Source organism: Euleptes europaea, chromosome 17, assembly GCF_029931775.1.
Source record: "Euleptes europaea isolate rEulEur1 chromosome 17, rEulEur1.hap1, whole genome shotgun sequence".
Classification (NCBI taxonomy): domain Eukaryota; kingdom Metazoa; phylum Chordata; class Lepidosauria; order Squamata; family Sphaerodactylidae; genus Euleptes; species Euleptes europaea.
In genome coordinates this window covers 11,610,316-11,630,864 of record NC_079328.1, presented here as the reverse complement: position 1 = coordinate 11,630,864, position 20,549 = coordinate 11,610,316, and the positions used below count along the sequence as shown (strand labels likewise).

General features: G+C 49.2%; 1 protein-coding gene across 1 annotated transcript; it reads left to right on the top strand.

The window, feature by feature from the left end:
- The first annotated feature begins 17,687 nt into the window (after nt 1-17,687).
- On the top strand, nt 17,688-18,753 carry PURA (purine rich element binding protein A). Its single transcript, XM_056862283.1, has one exon. It carries the CDS (start codon nt 17,785-17,787, stop codon nt 18,751-18,753), a length of 969 nt encoding a protein of 322 aa, XP_056718261.1. The 5' UTR covers nt 17,688-17,784.
- The last annotated feature ends 1,796 nt before the right edge of the window (nt 18,754-20,549 follow it).

Genomic DNA, 20,549 nt, shown 5'->3' with positions numbered 1-20,549 from the left:
AACGCACTTCCGGTCCAACTATTTAGTCTGTCCTCTCCGATCTCGGTGGTACTGGGTCTTAGTTATAAGGTGCGTTGAAAAGCAGCGAGTATATTTCCTTGCAGTCTTCCGGTGCTCCGAGATAGATCACTCCAGTGAAAACGTGGCTGGAGGACCTTCTAAAGCCGGAAAGACCCAAAGATATTTTTCTTGTTTACTCCCACCCCTTTCGACGTCTCGGGATCTGATTGGTAGTTGTAATGTCTTTCAGAAGTTCTGTTTGTTGTGTCTAAGTACAGATCAAATAGATAGAGCTCCTGCCAGTTTATCTAGTATCTTTTTAATTCCAAAGTCACTTATTTTTTGGGCGGAGAAGCACAGATTGCATAGGTGATTTTCCCGGTCTTTCAAAACTTCAAGGTAAAAACAAGATAGTTCTTGTAACTTACAGAGATTTCGGAAGATGCGGTTTCCATTCCCAAAAAATTATTATTTAAGTGTTGATAGATAGAGGAGGTTGAAGCTTGAAGCCAAAGAGACGTTCATGGCGATGGAAATCCCCTCGGTTGCCGGCGGGACAGCATCCACTCCTCCGAGAGGCTTGAAACTCTCTCAGAGAATATGGGAGTCAAACCGCTCTTCGCGGCATGCAGGGGTGATCCTGCTTCTTAGTCCACTATTTAGGACTGGGGTGGAGTGCCTTGGATTCAGTCGGGGAGATCCCCGAGAGTCATGGTGCTTGGGCCAGCGCTATACCGGAAGTGTCGACTTTCTCTACCTCATAATCAAACCAGCTTACAATCACCTTCCCTTCCCCTCCACACAACAGACACCCTGTGAAGTAGGTGGGGCTGAGAGAGCTCTAAGAGAGCTGTGACTAGCCCAAAGTCACCCAGCTGGCTTCATGTGGAGGAGTGGGGAAACCAACCTGGATCACCAGATTAGCATCCGCCACTCATGTGGAGGAGTGGGGAATCGAACCCGGTTCTCTAGCTCCAAGTCCACTGCTCCAAACCACCACTCTTAACCACTACACCACACTGGCTTCTACAGATACACGAGGCCTGCCCCTGCTCACTGGGTTTACAATATCTAACTGTATTTTGAATACTGAATGATCAAAGTTCTGTGACGGTCACTGACATAATCATGGTATTTTGTGAACATGTGCAGAATTAATTCCATATAGAGCTTAAACTCATCATGCAAACTGAGCCACTGCAGAGGTTTGTGTAATGTATAATGAAAGTCTGTGTAATGCTGACAGGCTGATGGAATACTCTCAAGGCCAGCTCTATCAAGAGCTACCTAATAAAGTTACCCTGATCTGTCCTTGAAGGGGCAGAGCAGAGCACCTTTCCTTATCTATCAATAAGGTTTGACTAAAATCACCTTTCTGACTCAGCTGCCAGATGTCAGAATCTCAAAAGCAGAAAACTTTTGTCCTTCTCAAGGTCTTAAGATATCTTAATGTACTAAGAGTGTTTAATAGCTAAAACTGTGCTTATTATAGCCTAAAGGCATTAAAGTTCTCTCAAAGATATGAGTAATAAGCTTTCTTGCCTTCTGTAATCTGCCTAAGGCTGTCAGTTACTAATAGATGTTCAGAAAGTGACAAATGTAAACAATAATTGTGTTTTATGAGTTATATAGTTAAATGTTGTGCTACAGATTTCTAAGTAGTCTCATTTAATGCGTATTGTCCTAACGAAGAGGATGGTATACAAATTATGTATATAATGTGATCATGTAACTCAGAAATAAGTGTTTATACTTTAAGCAAAGTGGACTGACAGGAAAGAAAGACCAAATATGGTCATAAAGAGCTGAGCAGCTGGTAGTAAGCCATTTCTGCACTGCACATCATATCAGACAAAGGGAATAAAAGGTATCCCTCTTAATGGATAAGAAAGAGGAGATAAAGGATCTCTCTTCACTCTTAATGTGTCTAGAAACATTATAAATACAGCCACAGTACAGCCAGCACTTCAGATTGTTATTGCTGGCAGACTGCAGCTGTCTGAAGTAACATTTCTCCATCTCAAAAGCCTGAGATGTAAAACATTGAGACTCTGATCCTTGCGTGGACAGCAGCTCTCTGAGGTATCTTGAAGTATCAAGATCTGGATATTTCAACATATCTTACTTACAGTCTTTTTGTGAGACTGCTCTATTCCTAGAAGAGGATAGAGACCCTTAGAATTCCTATTCTTTCAATGGGAACCTAAGTGCAGTGATCTTTCCATATATTGGAACACTGAGAGTCCATTGGATTTATGGATTCTTAAAAACTAAACCTATTTGGCTTATTAATGCTAAAGAGCATCCTGAACACAGGGCTAATAGCTAAACCTCTGAGATAGTGTCAGAAAGTCCTCTACTTAACAGATAGACTTCTGAACCTCCTCAGAGCAAGAGACCAGAGATGTTCCTGAAGGGAAAGGAGACTCTCTGTACTCTGTGAGATATGCACAATGCTGATACATTGTACAGCGCATACACAGATTGGCACAGCCAAAGAGACTTTAAACACCTTTAAGCTAACACATAGTATTTATATATTCAGCATTATTGTCTAAAACTAGAAAGAGCAAGCATAGCATGTACATAGACAATGCCTGATCTTAATGATGATCAGTTAAGAATATTAATAGAAGTCTTTAAAGGATTCAAGACTTAGAAAATACAGATACTCTGGGATAACTTCAGATGTTCTCATAAGAGCTTAGATTCTTAGAGAACTATAGATGATACAGATGACACAGCAAGGTATAGTGTGTCTTCTGTACTGAAATATTATGATGTTTTGAATGATTTAAGTTAAGATGCTTCTAACCAAATCTTTCTCTAAAGAATTAACCATATTTTGACAGGATTTCTGTAACTTTATATTCTGAATGAAAGTGCATTGCACTAAGGATACTTTATGAGTATATTCTGACTAAGATACTCCTTTATGGAGGCATAGAGAGTGTAAATAATTACTTGCTACATAAACATGTTTAAGACTAATGATGTCTAGCCTTATATGATATTTTAAGGCTTTGCAACCAAAAAGCATATATTATATAATGTAAATAAATGTGCTTTTTATACTTCTACTCTTGTCCAGCATTATAAATTTATTGGCGTGTTCAAGAGATGTTCTAGGAACCATAACAGGTTTCTAGGAACCGTTGATTCCGGTCTAGTGGTGTCTTGCTGAATAAGATAACATATCCCTTCTCAGGAAGGGGTCCTTTCTAAGAGTGTAGGCACTTAACGGCCCGAACCGCGACAATTCCACCTGCCGAAAGGGTTGCAGCAATACTCAATGAAGCAACAGCGATAGCAATCATTATTTTTCAGGTGAACTGTTGGCAAAATTAGATTTATAGCAAAAGTAACACCCAGGCTCTCTCCCCAATGGGGACCCAAAGCTGCCTTGTTCTCCTGTCCTCCATATTATCCTCACATCAACCCTGTGAGGTAGATCTGGCTGAAAGTGTGCCACCTAGCAACCTTCCATGGTGCATTGGGGACCTGAGTATTAGAAACACATTATAGGTTGGTTCTTGTAGGTTATCCGGGCTGTGTAACCGTGGTCTTGGTATTTTCTTTCCTGACATTATAGGTTGCTTAAAAGCTCTCTTATTACACGTTGCCTTTTGTGAAGATCCCCTGGTTCAGGGCATTCCGGTCCTTCATTTTTGGCACTTCAACTTCCACCATCATTCTGAGGTTGGAGGCCAGTTTTCAAACATTTTCTGATGAGTTTTGCTTACCACAGAGATCTTTAGCTTCCATTGCAAATAGCATGAGGGGGGAAGAGTTTTCTCCAGATATCTTGGGCCAGGATATTCCCATGTGGCCGGATTTACGTATAAGCGAAACAAGCTATAGCTTAGGGCCCCACTCTCTTGGGGGCCCCCAAAAAATTTGAAGGGAAAAAAACACTGGATGTACATTTCCAAAATATAAGATAAAAAACAAATAAAATAAAACCTACATACAGCAACAGTGTTTTGTGTTGTGTAGGCTCCTATGATGTAAGTAGTGGGCCCCGCCTGCTAGGAACTTTTGTTTTTGCCAAATGCCAATGTGTTTGCATTATTAAGTTTGTTATGAATTAAAAATCATTTTAAGTTAGAGCTTAATAATTATTTCAGTATTAATATACTTCTTAATTGTATTTCAGTTCAACAATTACTTTGATAAAACACATATTTTGTTATGTGCAAATGGCTTTAGATACCTATTAGGTCCATAAATTACCATATAGCATATATTCAACATAAAAAACAGTGACAATTTGTTGTTGACAAAGGACAGCTGGACATATAAAGGGCCCCATTACCTTCAATTGCTTAGGGCCTCATCAAACCTAAATCCGGCCCTGCCCATGCCTTTCATTTTTGGCCCTGGAACTAGGGTTGCCAGGAACCCCCTGGCCACCAGCAGGGGATGGGTAGGCAGGGTTGCCAGAGCCAAGCTGGGAAACCCCAGGAAATGTGGGGATGGAACCTGGAGAGGAGAGGGACTTCGGTGGGGTACAATGTCATAGAGTCCACCCTCCAGAACATCAGTTTTCTGCAGGGGGGTTGACCTCTATTGCCTGGACAGGAGCTGTAATTCTGGGGGATCCTCAGGTCCCACCTGGAGGCCAGTATCCCTACCTGGAACACCCACAACCATCCTGAAGCTGGTGGCCAATTTGGAGTCTTTATTCTCTGATGAGTTACGCTTGCTGCACACAGACCATTTATGCATGGGAGGTTTTGCCTTGGATTTGCCGCTCTCTAAATGCACATTTCCCCCATACAAATTCTCAGAACTCAACAATAACCCCCCATGCCGAGTTCTGAGATCTCGGATGGAGAAAATGTGCATCTAGAGAGTGGCTAATCCAAGGCAAAACCTCCCATGCATCAATGGCCACAGACAGATGGAGGGGCAGGCCAGTTCTTTGCTTACCACAGATCCTTGGGAACTGCCCGCCAAGTGATTAATTTTGTTAAGATATTGGAAGAAGAGGAAGAAGAGGAGTTGGTTTTTATATGCCGACTTTCTCTACCACTTCAGGAAGAATCAAACAGGCTTGCAATCACCTTCCCTTCCCCTCTCCATAACAGACACCCTGTAAGGTAAGTGGGGTTGAGAGAGCTGTGAGAGAGCTGTGACTAGCCCAAGGTCACCCAGGTGGCTTCATGTGGAGGAGTGGGGAAATCAACCTGGTTCACCAGATTAGCCTCCGCACCTCATGTGGACGACAGGGAAAGCAAGCCCGGTTCTCTGGATCAGAGTCCACCACTCCAAACCACCACTCTTAACCACTACACCACACTGACTAGCCCAAGGTCACCCGGCTGGCTTCGGGTGCAGGAGAGGGGAAACTGAAGTGCCCTGGTTGTCTTATAGAGTCCAATGAAGACAACTAGGAGGAGGTTAAAAAGAGCAACAGTTCTTTATTTAGCTAAACACAGACCTGGGGGTGAAATAACCCACAAATAAGATGCAGAGTTACTCACCTGAGAAACAAAGGAAAGTCAGTATCATTTATGCATTCGCATGGGGCAGACCCATGGCTGCTGACAAGCAGATTGATACACAAAAGCACCAATGCACATTAAGTGTCTACTTCACTCTAATTAGCATAACCAAAGATATTGGCCGAAGGCTGTCTCTAAGCCAGTTCTAGGTCTTGTGATCTTAGTAACTAGAAAACACATTCCTAAGGATGAAGGTAATTCAGAGCTCTCTACTGGTGAAAGGCCGAACCAAGCACAGAGAGCACGATTTGTTGGTTCATAGCTTCTGGATGCCAACTTCCCAAAGCTTCCATGTGTGTGCATATGAGTATGTAGCATTTTATACCAGCCCTTATATCTGGGCATTACAAAACCAACCCAGTTCACCAGATTAGCCTCCGCCGCTCATGTGGACAGGGGAAGCAAGCCCGGTTCTCTGGATCAGAGTCCACCACTCCAAACCACCACTCTTAACCACTACACCACACTGATTAGCCCAAGGTCACCCGGCTGGCTTCGGGTGCAGGAGAGGGGAAACTGAAGTGCCCTGGTTGTCTTATAGAGTCCAATGAAGACAACTAGGAGGAGGTTAAAAAGAGCAACAGTTCTTTATTTAGCTAAACACAGACCTGGGGGTGAAATAACCCACAAATAAGATGCAGAGTTACTCACCTGAGAAACAAAGGAAAGTCAGTATCATTTATGCATTCGCATGGGGCAGGCCCATGGCTGCTGACAAGCAGATTGATACACAAAAGCACCAATGCACATTAAGTGTCTACTTCACTCTAATTAGCATAACCTATGGATCTTGGCCAAAGGCTGTCTCTAAGCCAGTTCTAGGTCTTGTGATCTTAGTAACTAGAAAACACATTCCTAAGGATGAAGGTAATTCAGAGCTCTCTATTGGTGAAAGGCCGTACCAAGCACAGAGAGCATGATTTCTTGGCTCAAAGGCTTCTGGATGCCAACTTCCCCAAAGCTTCCATGTGCGTGCGTACTACGTAGCATTTTATACCAGCCCTTACATCTGGGCATTACAAAACCAACCTGGTGAGAGGCCGTACCAAGCACAGAGAGCACGGTTTGTTGGCTCCCGGCTCCCGGCTCCCAACTTCCCAAAGCGTCCATGCGCGTGCGTACGGGTACGTAGCGTTTTATACCAGCCCTTACATCTGGGCATTACAAAACCAACCTGGTGAAAGGCCATACCAAGCACAGAGAGCACGATTTGTTGGTTCACCGCTCCCGGATGCCAACTTCCCAAAGCGTACATGTGCGTGCATACGAGTACGTAGCATTTTATGTGTGTGTGTAAAATGCCGTCAAGTTGCAGCCGACTTATGGCGACCCCTTTTGGGGGGGTTTTCAAGGCAAGAGACTAACAGAGGTGGTTTGCCAGTGCCTTCCTCTGCACAGCAACCCTGGTATTCCTTGGTGGTTTCCTTTTCCAAATACTAACCAGGACCGACCCTGCTTAGCTTCTGAGATCTGAGGAGATCAGGCTAGCCTGGGCCATCCAGGTCAGGTCTTGTGATCTTAGTAACTAGAAAACACATTCCTAAGGATGAAGGTAATACAGAGCTCTCTACTGGTGAGAGGCCGTACCAAGCACAGAGAGCACGGTTTGTTGGCTCCCGGCTCCCAACTTCCCAAAGCGTCCATGCGCGTGCGTACGGGTACGTAGCGTTTTATACCAGCCCTTACATCTGGGCATTACAAAACCAACCTGGTGAAAGGCCGTACCGAGCACTGAGAGCACGATTTGTTGGTTCACGGCTCCCGGATGCCAACTTCCCAAAGCTTCCATGTGCGTGCATACGAGTACGTAGCGTTTTATACCAGCCCTTATACCTGGGCATTACAAAAACCAACCCAGTTCACCAGATTAGCCCCCGCCGCTCACCTGGAGGAGTGGGGGATCAAACCGGACTGGAGACCACCGCTCTTGACCACCACACCACACCACACCGGCTCTCTTTGGTTTGAACCAGGGTTGGGGGGGGGGGAGAGACGGGTTGGGGGCCGCCAGCCGCTCTCCCCCCCCAGGCCCCTGGCAAACCTGGACGCAGAAGCGGCAGGCCGGGGGTGGGGGGGGACGTTGGTGCCGTTGCCCTTGGCAACGGGGCCAGGCCTCGCGGCCTTCTCCTCAGGCCCCCCGGCGCGCCGCTCCCCACCCGCCCCGCGGCCCGGCCTTCACCGCCTGCCCTCGATTTCACCACTACGCGGCAGCAGAGGCGGCGGAGGCGGCCTGGCTTCCCCGGCGGCGGCGGACGAGGAGGCGGACGGCGGCTGGCTCGGCCGATCCCTCCCGGCCTGGAGAGACAAAGGCCCCGCGCGAGCCAGCAGGCCCGAGCAGGCCTCGCCGGAGGGAGGGGAAGGAAGGAAGGAGGAGGAGGAGGCCCGGCGGCAAGGACGGAGCGCCGGGTTGCGTGCGGGGGGACGCCGCCCCGGCTCGCTCCGAGGAGGAGGCAGAGCCGAGCGCGGGGAGGAGGAGGAGGCGGCGGCGGCGGCTCCGCAGGCCTGCGTCCCGGCTGGCCTGCTTACCGGGGGGGGGGGGGGTAAGGACGCCCTGCCCACCGCGGCAGGACAGGGTCCCCCCACCCACCCCGGCCCTGGCGGGCTGTGCCCCCTGTCCAGGAGGGAAGGAGGGGAAGCGGGCGGGCAGCCTCCGTGACATTGGGCGAAAACGCGCGGCCGCTGGAGCCTCCTTCCTTCCCTGTTCCAGCCAGGAGGCAGCCAGGATCGAACGCACGGCCGTGCGTTCGATCCTGGCTGCCTCCTGGCTGGAACAGGGAAGGAAGGAGGCTCCAGCGGCCGCGCGTTTTCGCCCCTTGAACACATGAAGCTGCCTTATACTGAGTCAGGCCCTCGGTCCATCCAAGTCAGACCGGCAGCGGCTCTCCAGGGTCTCAGAGAGGTCTTTCACATCACCTACTTGCCTAGTCTCTTTAACTGGAGACGCCGGGGATTGAACCTGCCCCCCCCCCCCTCTGCATGCAAAGCAGAGGCTCTACGACTGAGCCACGGCCCTTCTCCCTGGCTCTCCAGGGTCTCAGGCAGGGGTCTTTCACATCCCCTACTTGCCCTGTCCCTTTAACTGGAGACGCCGGGGGATTGAACCTGGGACCTACTGCCTCTGAGCCACGGCCCTTCTCCATGGCTCCTCCAGGGTGTCTTTCACATCACCTGCTTGTCTAGCCCCTTAACTGGAGATGCCGGGGGATTGAACTTGGGACCTACGGCATGCCAAGCAGAGGCTCTACCACTGAGCCACGGCCCCTCCCCATAAGACATGTAGCTGCCTTCTACTGAACCAGACCCTCGGTCCATCCAAGTCAGTATTGTCTACTCAGGCCGGCAGCGGCTCTCCAGGGTCTCAGGCGGAAAAGGGTCTTTCACATCACCTACTTGCCTAGTCCTTTTAACTGGAGATGCCGGGGGGGGGGGGGGGGTTTGAACCTGGGACCTTCTGCATGCCAAGCAGAGGCTCTGCCTCTGAGCCACGGCCCTTCTCCATGGCTCTCCAGGGTCTCAGGCGGGGGACTTTCACACCGCCTACTTGCCTAGTCCCTTTAACTGGAGATGCCGGGGGATTGAACCTGGGACCTACTACATGCCAAGCAGAGGCTCTACCACTGAGCCACGGCCCCTCCCCATAAAACATGTAGCTGCCTTCTACTGAACCAGACCCTGGGTCCATCCAAGTCAGTATTCGTCTACTCAGGCCGGCAGCGGCTCTCCAGGGTCTCAGGCGGGGGTCTTTCACACCACCTACTTGCCCAGTCCCTTTAACTGGAGATGCCGCGGGATTGAACCTGGGAGCTTCTGCATGCCAAGGAGATGCTCTACCACTGAGCCACAGCCCCTCCCCACATTGTACCCAAATGAGGACCCCCTCCTGTCCAGGCTCCCATCCCCAAATTGCTCAGGGTTTCCCAGTCTGGATCTGTAGGGTTGCCAGGTCCAGGTTGGGAAATACCCGCGTGGACTCGTCGGTGAGCCCCCACAGGTCAGCCCGAGCTAGGAAGCTCTGGGAAGCTCAGCAGCGTCGGCCCTGGCTGATGCTTGGATGGGAGGCAACCGGGGACGCCCAGGGTTGCTGTGCAGAGGCAGGCAAGGGCAACGCGCCTCTGCTCGTCTCCTCCCTTGAAAACCCCGGGGGCTCGCCCATCAAAGGGCTGCCGCTAGACGGCGCGTTCCTCCACCGCCGCTCAGCCCCCATCTAGTCCAGTGGGACTTACTCTCGAGTAAAGCGGCAGAGGAGCCGCCCGCAGGAATGGCAGCGCTGGGGGAGGGCGTGAGAAATCAAGGCAAAGCGCAGCGGGTTCGCTCCCGGGTCCGCGGCAGGTTCTTTGCGAGCTTCGAGCAGCTTCTGGGGTTCTTGCCGCGCTCCCAAGAGCGCGTCCTCGAGGAACGTCTGAACGGGTAGAGGAAGCCGCAGGAAGCCTCTGCAACCTGGGCGTGCCCACCTGCATTTCTCCCCACCCCTTGGTCTTGGAACGTGATGGGAGTGGGGCATTTCAGTGGGTGGGGGGATTCAGGACCCCGGACGCGCGTTTTAAGACCAGGCAGACTTTCAAGGTTTTTCAGGAGCTGGGGAAATTGAGTGAGCTGAGCTTCATTTTTTAATGTGAATCCGTTGAAATGTTGTACAGTTTGTAAAATGATTTTAAAACATTTTCCCTCAATTTCAGATCCTTGTGCCTTTTTACAGCTGTAGGAGATATGGTCATTATAACAGTTCCCCCTAAATTCAATCTATTTGGGGTTTGTTTTTTAATTTTACACACAAGAGTGATTCATTTAACTCCTAAGCAAGCCAGTAGGTCTCAGATGTTGGAAGAGACAAGAATTTCTCTAGCATTAGAATGTAAAATAATTCCCAGTGCCAAACCCTTTTCTTTAGAAGTAACCCCCATTATGTTCAGTGGGGCTTCCTCCCAGGTAAGTGCAAAGGATTGCAATATTTTCATGAACAAGAAAAAAATTCTAGCTGATGATTGTGTAATTGTACTGGAGTTTGTGGGAGGAAACAGTCTTTTCTGTTACTTCAGTTTACTGCTAAAACGTTTAAAGTGCACATTTTAAAGTGATAGTAACTTGTCACTCTTCTGAGTTCTATAATATATAATTATAAATATTCTGGCAGTTCTATAATTATGTTTTCCATGGTGCATTCATTGATATCTGCAAAACATTATTGTATTAGTGACTGAAATTGTTCAGATGAAGTGATAAAAGCAAAGTGTACTGGTAAATATCACTCTTCTAGCCCATGATCTAATTTGCTCAGGATCACACTGTGTAACCTCATACAGTATCACTGCATATGACCAAACAATTATATTACATTTTCCTGTACTTGGTATACATTTGTTTCTTTTTAATGTTGCATGGCTTTTGGTCATAATTTGGAAATAATATAAAAATCCTAATTGTATTATTTTTGCATCCTGCTGGTTCTTTTTGTTTTTCATGTTTCAAACTGAATTCTTTGATAGATCCACCAGATCTGGAGGCAAATTTCTTCAGAAATGATACTGAAAGATTTAAAATGAAGCTCCAACACAGCAGATCTAAAATAATTTTACATTTGAATGCATGAGCAATTCTAGCCATCTCCAACATATAAGCAGTGTAGAATTGTTCTTTTACATCTAAGAAGAATCAGTTTAAAAATCATTACTAATAATATAAATGCACTGAAATATTTTAATAAAGTATTATTTTCACAGTGTACGGAACTACAATGAATGTTGAAACTTCATTACAATTCCTTTAACCAACCTGGATTAATCAAACATTCTGTGTAAATATCTTCAAATCATTTTTATATATCCTTTCCTGTTTTCTAAATAATGTTTCTATTTCAGCAAGGCTGCCAATATATACTTCTGTCAGTGTTGCTTCTGCAAGAACTGTAACTTTGGATTATTGGTGTTGCAATGTTGCTGTTGTGTTTTGTTGTTTTTGTTTTTATTGGCTGAGTATGCAAGTCCTAACTTTTCTATTTAAAATTGAGTATTTATTATAATCTGGTGTACAATGATCAGATTTGTGTGTCCTCTAATAGTCTTTCTGTATTTCTGCAGACCTACTTTCTTCTTTTCTTGAGTTGCATAGTGGTTGGTGGATTCAGGGAAAAATTTTAAAACCTGATTTTCATTAAAGCTTCAAAAGAAGCTATAATTTTATATGTTTATGGAAATACTTTTGTGTATTGCAGTTTCAGTCCATACACTGGTTTATGCTGAACCATTTTTATTAATGTGAATATTTCTGCAGTTTATTCAGCTGACATAGGAAGGTTTTGTCTCAGTGGGAGTTTGAAAATAATTTTATTTCTGAACATGTGGCAGGGGGCAAAATTAAAATGTGCACACCAAAATGATCTTGTATGTTAGTGTCTACCAAAATAATTTTTAATCTTGTATTTTATTGGTAAATGCCTTAATTGTTAAAAGAAATATATAGCTCTAAGATTACTTGTAACACTTCACAATTTATATTCTGCTTTTTAAAGAGCTAAATCTGTAGAGTGACATTTTACAACTGGAATAATTTTTATTTGTTCTATATTAGAATAAAATTAAAGAAACTGCTTCTGAGTTTGTCTGAAGTTAGACTAATACTTGTTTATACAAAAAGGAGTTGAGAGACTAATATTTAATTTTAAATAATACTATAGTAGAATATAATTAGCAGGGGTCTGTGGGCTAGATTAATATTCAGGATTTTAGCATGAGAATTTCACTAAAGATTTCAAGTGAATTACAGTGTGAAGTCTCTCTAAAGCTGTTCACTACTTTCCTGTACAAAATGGATATGTAAGTATCTGCTTCTTCATATAACAGCAATTATGTTTATGTTGCAGTTCTAAAAACACTTTTCTGTAAGGAAGTCCTACTGAATAAAAGGGTTAGGGCTAGGGTTAGTTCTGAGTAGACAGGCTTGGGATTGCTGAAGAGATTTATTGTGAAACAGTATGTGTATAAACCACAATTTAGTCTACACAGGCAACAGGGGTCAATTCATTCTCAAAAATTATTCTTTGCTGTTTCTTGTTTTCGTTACTCTTATGGTTTTTTAAATAAAAAAGCACACACTGCCAAAAGAAAAAGTTTGCTGCTTTTCTTTGTAATCAACATCCTGATGGAATAGTTTTGCGTTCAACTTTTAAATTAAGCAACTGTATTTGGAGATCCTCTGGATTTGGAAATCCTTTATTATTTATAAATAAAGGTACAATGTCTGATTATCATCTCTGGAAAATGTAGTTTTAAATTGAACTAGAATCTAAATTATACTTCATTGCTGGGAAAGCAATTCATACATCTTTTTTCATTTTGGATTGTCTCATCATAGGGTTTTCAAGGTTGGGGTTGGTCAGAAGTGGTTTGCCAGTGCCTTCTTCTGTGCAGTGCTAACCAGGGTTAGCTGTAGTGGCACTGCCCTTGTCTAGGAAAGATCCTCCGCTAGTGTCACCTTCCACTACTGCTGCTGCCCAGCAGCTAACCTTCAAGGATTCCTCTGCCCCCATCACCACTGAAGGAGCAACTGATCTGGGTTGAGAATGGGGAGCGGCCGTGGTTCTGTGGTAGAGCATCTGCTTGGCATGCAGAAGGTCCCAGGTTCAATCCCTGGCATCTCCAGTGAAAGGGACTAGGCAGGTAGGTGATGTGATAAGCCCTCTACCTGAGACCCTGGAGAGCCGCTGCTGGTCTGAGTAGACAATACTGACTTTGATGGACCAAGCGTCTGATTCAGTATAAGGTAGCTTCACGTGTTCAATGCTTGTCGCTTGTTTGGAGGGGATGCAGAAAAAAGGATATATATCCAAGGTTGTTTAAATTCACAAAGATTTCTGTTTCTGTTGCCTTCATTGTAAATAAAGGACTTTGTGATCCTCTCCCAGTGAAACCCTTCGAGGCTGCTCTGAGTCCAGAAGAGGAGCCCCCTGTTGCAGAGCCAGTCCCCGTGAGGCTGACGGTTTGCGAAGGGACATCCAAACAGGGCCCTTCCGGACGTGGCCCCCTCTGGCAGCCTCCTGGCCCTCTTGCTCCTGCCTTGCATGGAGATGCTCCCCGGCCTGCCCAAGAGAGCCTGGCCTGCTCGTGGCCTCCCTCCATCCGGTGGGGAGACGGCAAGTCCTCGTGCCTGCCGCCGGGCACCTTTTCCCCCGCCTGTGGCGTTTGCACAGGCGGGGGAAAAGGTGCCCGGCGGCAGGCACGAGGACTTGCCGTCTCCCCACCGGACGGAGGGAGGAGGGCTGAGCGCCGGGCCGGCTTGGCACCTCTGCGCCTAACCCTCCCTCTCTGCAGGGCGGCGGGATCCCACGTCCAGGGGCTTCCCGAAGACCGGAGTCCCAGGGCCGGCGGGCTGCCTCTCCGCACCTGGCCGCAGGGAATCCCGCAAGGTCATCATGCCTTGTGCGGAAAATAGGTCGTGTCCTACCCTTCCAATTGAGCGGATCTTTTGTCGCTGGCCAGCTGGCTGGAGGTGCGGGAAACGCCTTCTTCTTGGAAACCCCCCCCCCCCGCCCTGTTTCCCTTCCCCGAACTAGGGGCTGGTTCATCAGGTATGACCGCCTCGAGGGCGCAAAGAACAGGCAGCCCCCCCCCCCCCCGTGCTTCCTTAACTCCGACAGGCAGGTCGGAAGCAGCTCTGGGGAACCTGGCATGAGATGATCCCTCTTGCGCAGTCCACTGGGTTATGGGCCCTTGCCCTAAGAATGCGATCCTAAGGTTGTGTGTTAAGTGCCGTCAAGTCGCTCCGACTCATGGCGACCCTATGAATGAAAGTCCTCCAAAATGTCCTGTCTTTGACAGCCTTGTTCAGATCTTGCAAATTGAAGGCTGTGGCTTCCTTTATTGAGTCCTAACGTTTATTGATCCTAAGGTTACTCCAGTCTAAACCCATTGAAATGAACAACGTAATCCTAAAGAGTTACTTCAGTCTAAGACCATTGAAATGTGCAATGCACTCCTAAGCAGAGTTCATTTTCAGTCATTCAGCGAAGCCCCACATATGGGACAGCAGTCCCATATGAGTGTCTGCGCTGAAGGTTTAGATGAACAGTTGCAGGTAAGAGCAACTCTGTTTTACTCCAATCTGTGTGTGTGTGAAGTGTCCTCAAGTTGCAGCCGACTTATGGCCACCCCTTATGGGGTGGTTTGCCGGTGCCTTCCTCTGTATAGCAACCCTGGACTTCCTTGGTGGTCTCCCGTCCAAATACTAACCAGGGCTGACCCTGCTTAGCTTCTGAGATCTGATGAGTTCAGGCTAGCCTGGGCCATCCCATCTAAGCCCATTGAAATGAATGGGTTGAAATGAATGGGTTTCGACGGCAGTAACTCTCTTTAGGATTAGTAGACAAGGGCAAGAGTCCAGTAGCACCTTAAAGACTAACAAAAATATGTTCTGATAGGGTGTGAAATTCATACTGATAGGGTATGAAAAATATTTTCTGATAGGGTATGAAATTCATACTGATAGGGTATGAAAAATATTTTCTGATAGGGTATGAGCTTTTGTGAGCCACAGCTCACGCTGTGGCTCACGAAAGATCATCCCCTACCAAAAAATATTTTTGTCAGTCTTAAAGGTGCTACTGAACCCTTGCCCTTTTCTACTTGTGAATAGGATTGCACTTTAATGCAAGCGGTGCAGACTGGAAGAACTGTGCATAGGATAATTCACAGTGGGTAGCCGTGTTAGTCTGTCTGCAGTAGTAGAAAAGGGCAAGAGTCCAGCAGCACCTTGAAGACATCTGTGGATTCACATTCTAGCTGTATCTGAAGAAGTGAGCTGTGGCTCACGCAAGCTCATACCCTACCAGAAAATATTTGTGTTAGTCTTTAAGGTGCTACTGGACTCTTGCCCTTTTCTACTACTGCAGACAGACTAACACGGCTACCCACTGTGAATTATCCTATGCACAGTTCTTCCAGTCTGCACCGCTTGCATTAAAGTGCAATCCTATGCACAAGTAGAAAAGGGCAAGAGTCCAGTAGCACCTTTAAGACTAACACAAATATTTTCTGTAGTAGAAAAGGGCAAGAGTCCAGCAGCACCTTAAAGACATCTGTGGATTCACATTCTAGCTGTATCTGAAGAAGTGAGCTGTGGCTCATGCAAGCTCATACCCTACCAGAAAATATTTGTGTTAGTCTTTAAGGTGCTACTGGACTCTTGCCCTTTTCTACTACTGCAGACAGACTAACACGGCTACCCACTGTGAATTATCCTATGCACAGTTCTTCCAGTCTGCACCGCTTGCATTAAAGTGCAATCCTATGCACAAGTAGAAAAGGGCAAGAGTCCAGTAGCACCTTTAAGACTAACACAAATATTTTCTGTAGTAGAAAAGGGCAAGAGTCCAGCAGCACCTTAAAGACATCTGTGGATTCACATTCTAGCTGTATCTGAAGAAGTGAGCTGTGGCTCACGCAAGCTCATACCCTACCAGAAAATATTTGTGTTAGTCTTTAAGGTGCTACTGGACTCTCGCCCTTTTCTACTACAGAAAATATTTGTGTCAGTCTTTAAGGTGCTGCTGGACTCTCGCCCTTTTCTATTACTGCAGACGGACTCACACGGCCGCCCACTGCGAATTCTCTTTAGGATCGCACGGCAAAAGTCAGGCCTTTGAGGCCTGAGAGGTGTTCCGGCCCTCCTTTTGCACCGCGCGGCGTCAAGGGCGCATTCTCACGCGGCAGCCCTAAAAGACACGCGTCGCGGCGGCCTGGCGAGGCGTCCCGAGAAGCGGCTTCCCTGGAGAAGCGAAGGCGCGTCTGGTTCTTTGCTCCAGGCCCTCCGATGCCCCGGGCCGGGCCGGGCCTCCCGCAGGAGTCCCCCTGAGGGCCTTGACGGAGGGCTGAGATTTCACGGCTTTTCGAGACACGCGAACACCTAAAGCGGCCTCGTACTGAGTCGGACCTTCGGGCCCTGTGAGCGGCGTGTTCGGGCCATTTTGGCTCCCGGCACGGGTCGAGGGGTTCAAGGTGAGCTGGAAGCGAACCAGGCGGCCCGAGGCCTACCGAGGCTTCCCCCTCACAGCTCCGGGGGAGGCCTGCGGCAGGCCGCCCGCTCCGCTAACGGCGGGCAAAGGATCGGCGGTTCAAACCCTGGTCGAGTGGGGGGGGAGGGGCGGGGGGCTCTCCCCTCTCCCCGTGCGAGGCGGGCTGGCCCGGGCGGGAAACGCTCCCTCCGCCGTCGCTGAGACCGGCGAGGGCGGACGGCGGCCCCGGCCCAGGAGGCGGCCGCGCACAGGGCGGGCCGGGCGCGGAAGGCGCCGCGCTCCGTCGGGAGGTTCCTGAGGCGACCTCCGGTGAGGGGCCGCCGGCTCGGGCGCCTTTGAGGGGGGGGGGGCTGTGAGGAAAAGCGCGGGAGGCGTGTGTGTGTGCGTCCGTGAGGAGACAGTTGCTCTTTTCAAGGAAGGGGGTCTATCCCTGACACCGTGTGTATGTGCCGCCCCGCTCCGAGACACGTGAAAGACTTCGTGGGAAGGGGAGGGGGGAGGGAGTCCCGTGAGAGCCTGAGGCGAATTCGGCGCGCGTGTTGACACCCGAGGGGGACGGGCCTGCCTCTTTCCTGAGGGAAAAGGTCGGCCGGCCGGGCTCGCTCGGTGCGTGGCGGCGGCGCGGGGGGGGGGGGGGGAGGGAGAGGGGGTTGGCGCGCGCGCGCGCGCGTGTGCGTGGAGGGCCGCGGCTGTCTGGGCTGCGTCTGCTCCGGGCCGCTGGGGCCTGGCTGGCGGGCTGCCTGGTGACGTGCGGCGGCGGCGGCGGCGGCGGCGGCCGGGGTGAGTGCGGCGCCGAGGGGCGAAGGCGCGAGCGGCGAGGGGTGGGGCCTGCGCGGCGGCCCGCGACGGAGCCCGCGAGTGAGTGGGACGCGCGCCTCCCGGCCCCGGGCTTTGCCTCCCCGCCTCGCCCAGCCCGCCAGGACGCCGCCTCGCGCCCCCGGGGGAGGGGCCCCTCTCCTCCCCCCTCCCCCCCGCGCTCTTCCTCCCCCCGCGTCCCCCCCGTCCCCGCCGCGCCGGCCTTCCGCCGCGCGCCGCTCTCTGCCATGTTAGCCGCTCTCTCTCTTTCTGTCTCCCCCACAGATCTCGCGAGAGCGGCCGGCTGGTGGCGGTGGCTGCGGAGGGGGCTGGCGCGGCGGCGGCGGCGGCAGGAGCAGTAGCGGCGGCGGGCGGCGGCGGCGGCCGAGGAGGAGGAGGCGGCGGCGGCGGCGGCGGCCGGGGGGCGCAGGCAGGCGGGAGGGCGGCGGGCGGCCTGTTGGCGGCGGCGGCGGCGGCATCATGGCGGACAGAGACAGCGGCAGCGAGCAGGGTGGCGGCGGCGGCGGCGGCGGGGCTCCGGGTTCGGGCCCGGGCGGCGGCGGCGGGCCCGGCGGCGGCGGCGGCGGCGGCGTGGGCCTGCAGCACGAGACGCAGGAGCTGGCCTCCAAGCGGGTGGACATCCAGAACAAGCGCTTCTACCTGGACGTGAAGCAGAACGCCAAGGGCCGCTTCCTGAAGATCGCCGAGGTGGGCGCCGGCGGCAGCAAGAGCCGGCTGACGCTGTCCATGTCGGTGGCCGTGGAGTTCCGCGACTACCTGGGCGACTTCATCGAGCACTACGCGCAGCTGGGCCCCAGCCAGCCGCCCGAGCTGGCGCAGGCGGCCGACGAGCCGCGGCGGGCCCTCAAGAGCGAGTTCCTGGTGCGCGAGAACCGCAAGTACTACATGGATCTGAAGGAGAACCAGCGCGGGCGCTTCCTGCGCATCCGGCAGACGGTGAACCGCGGCCCGGGCCTGGGCTCCACGCAGGGCCAGACCATCGCCCTGCCGGCCCAGGGCCTCATCGAGTTCCGCGACGCCCTGGCCAAGCTCATCGACGACTACGGCGTGGAGGAGGAGCCGGCCGAGCTGCCCGAGGGCACCTCCCTGACGGTGGACAACAAGCGCTTCTTCTTCGACGTGGGCTCCAACAAGTACGGCGTCTTCATGCGGGTGAGCGAGGTCAAGCCCACCTACCGCAACTCCATCACCGTCCCCTACAAGGTGTGGGCCAAGTTCGGGCACACCTTCTGCAAGTACTCGGACGAGATGAAGAAGATCCAGGAGAAGCAGAGGGACAAGCGGGCCGCCGCCGCCGCCGCCTCCTCGTCGTCCTCCGGGGGAGCGGAGCCGCAGCCCGAGGCCGAGAGCAGCAGCAGCAGCAGCGCCGCCGCCGCCGCCGGCCCGCCAGGAGCCTCGCTGCAGGCCGAGGAGCCCGAGGAGGATTGATCCCCCTCCCTCGCCCCCCCCTCGCCCCCCACCCCCCTCCTCCCCACTTGGCTGCCTCCTCCCTGCCCTGCTGCACAGAGACACTCGTCACAATAACGACGACAACAACAACAACAGCCACACACGCAGAAAGAGACTTTGTACTGTAAGCGAGCGCGAGAGAAAGAGAACCGTCACCCACCCACCGAAAATAAACAATACCTGCAGTTAAATATTCCCTGTTACTCTTAAAACTCCAAGGGGAGCACCGACCGACCACCCACCCATCACCACAAACTGACAGCGGAGCAAGCGACTTCTTTCTCTCCACCCCATCGCTGGATTGTTCCTTCCACTCTTACCCATCGTATAAAACAGTAAGCAGCTGCTAAAAACAAAAAAACAAAAACAAAAAAAAATTACAAAAAAAAAAGTAATAACATTATATATGATGAACTGTGTTTCCTACTTGATTAAAAATATAAAGAACTGAGTGTTTATTTCCCTAATTAACCAAGAACTTTTGTACACGTTTAAGCTATTATTATTATTAAAAAAAAAAGTGTTTGCAAAAATGGTCAAGATTAAAATATTGCTGAATTATATTAAAAAAGAGAGAAAATGTCCTTTTCATGTTGAGCTAACATTTGACTTTAGCACAAAAAAGAGATATTTTAGAACACGTAAAAATAATATTTTTAGTTTTTTCTTCTCATTTTGTTACCAAATTTCAGAACCTTACATGGAGGTTATTATAGTATATTTGACACCCTATATACCTGTGATTAGAGATGTGTATATATATTTGAGGGCTAGGCATGCTGTGTGTCTGAGCTTTGTCTAAATGTTATGCAGAAGTCTGTAGAGTTAAAAGGTACGTAGGTTTAATTCATGCAAGGTAAACAATAAGTGCTCTCTTTTATACAATATGCATTGCATCTGGACCTTAAACATATAAAATGGTCAGTGAAACTTCTGTGAACATGAAGAAAAATTATTAAAAAGGCATTTAAATGAAATTTGCTAACTTGTGATTTTTACGGTTTGAACCAAAGTTATTCAAATAGTAAAAAGAGAGAGAGAGAGAGAAAATAATCTCCCATATTTTTCTGCACCTGTTTGATTTACAACTAAGTAGGTATATTGTCATTATTGTGTATATCAGATGTACTTGTATTGTTAATAATATATTTTTTTTATTATGTGTACTTAACGTACAGCAATTTCCAGTAAACCTGTTTTTGAATAACAGGTGGTGGTGAGGGTTTTTGTTTTTTTTGGCCACTAGCACTACCCCCCTTAACCTGTAAGTCTGAATTGAAACTCCACATCCTGCTAGTGCTAATTTGTGTAGGCCTGTCATAGAAATCAGTGCAACATGATTATTGAGTAATCCTACTGAGCCATGGATTTTGAGTTCCTTTAAAAGTGAAAGCCAAGTTGGTGTGTTGTAAAGAAATTTTCATGTAGCTGTGGTGCTAGTTATTGCTGGCTACATATTTTACGTAGTAGTGACCTCCCACCCTTCCCCAGTGTGCAAGCCTTCAGTTAAAAGTACTTTGTGTGATATATTAAGACTGTAGGATATGAAAACAGAATCTATCAGAACACTAATCTGTCAAATGGTGTTCTCCAAATTGCAATTATTTGTAGTAATACACTTTTACGGAGTTTTCTTTTAAAATGTTTGTGTGCTTTTAATTGACTAACTTCTTGCTGCTGTATAGTAAAATATTAATATATTTTATCATTAAACTGCTGCATGACTATCATCATTGCAAGTGAAAAGAATATGTTATAAATGATGCCTTAAACAG

Excerpts from the sequence above, each read along its gene's own strand:
- PURA (XM_056862283.1), top strand. The coding sequence starts at position 17,785 with ATGGCGGACAGAGACAGCGGCAGCGAGCAGGGTGGCGGCGGCGGCGGC.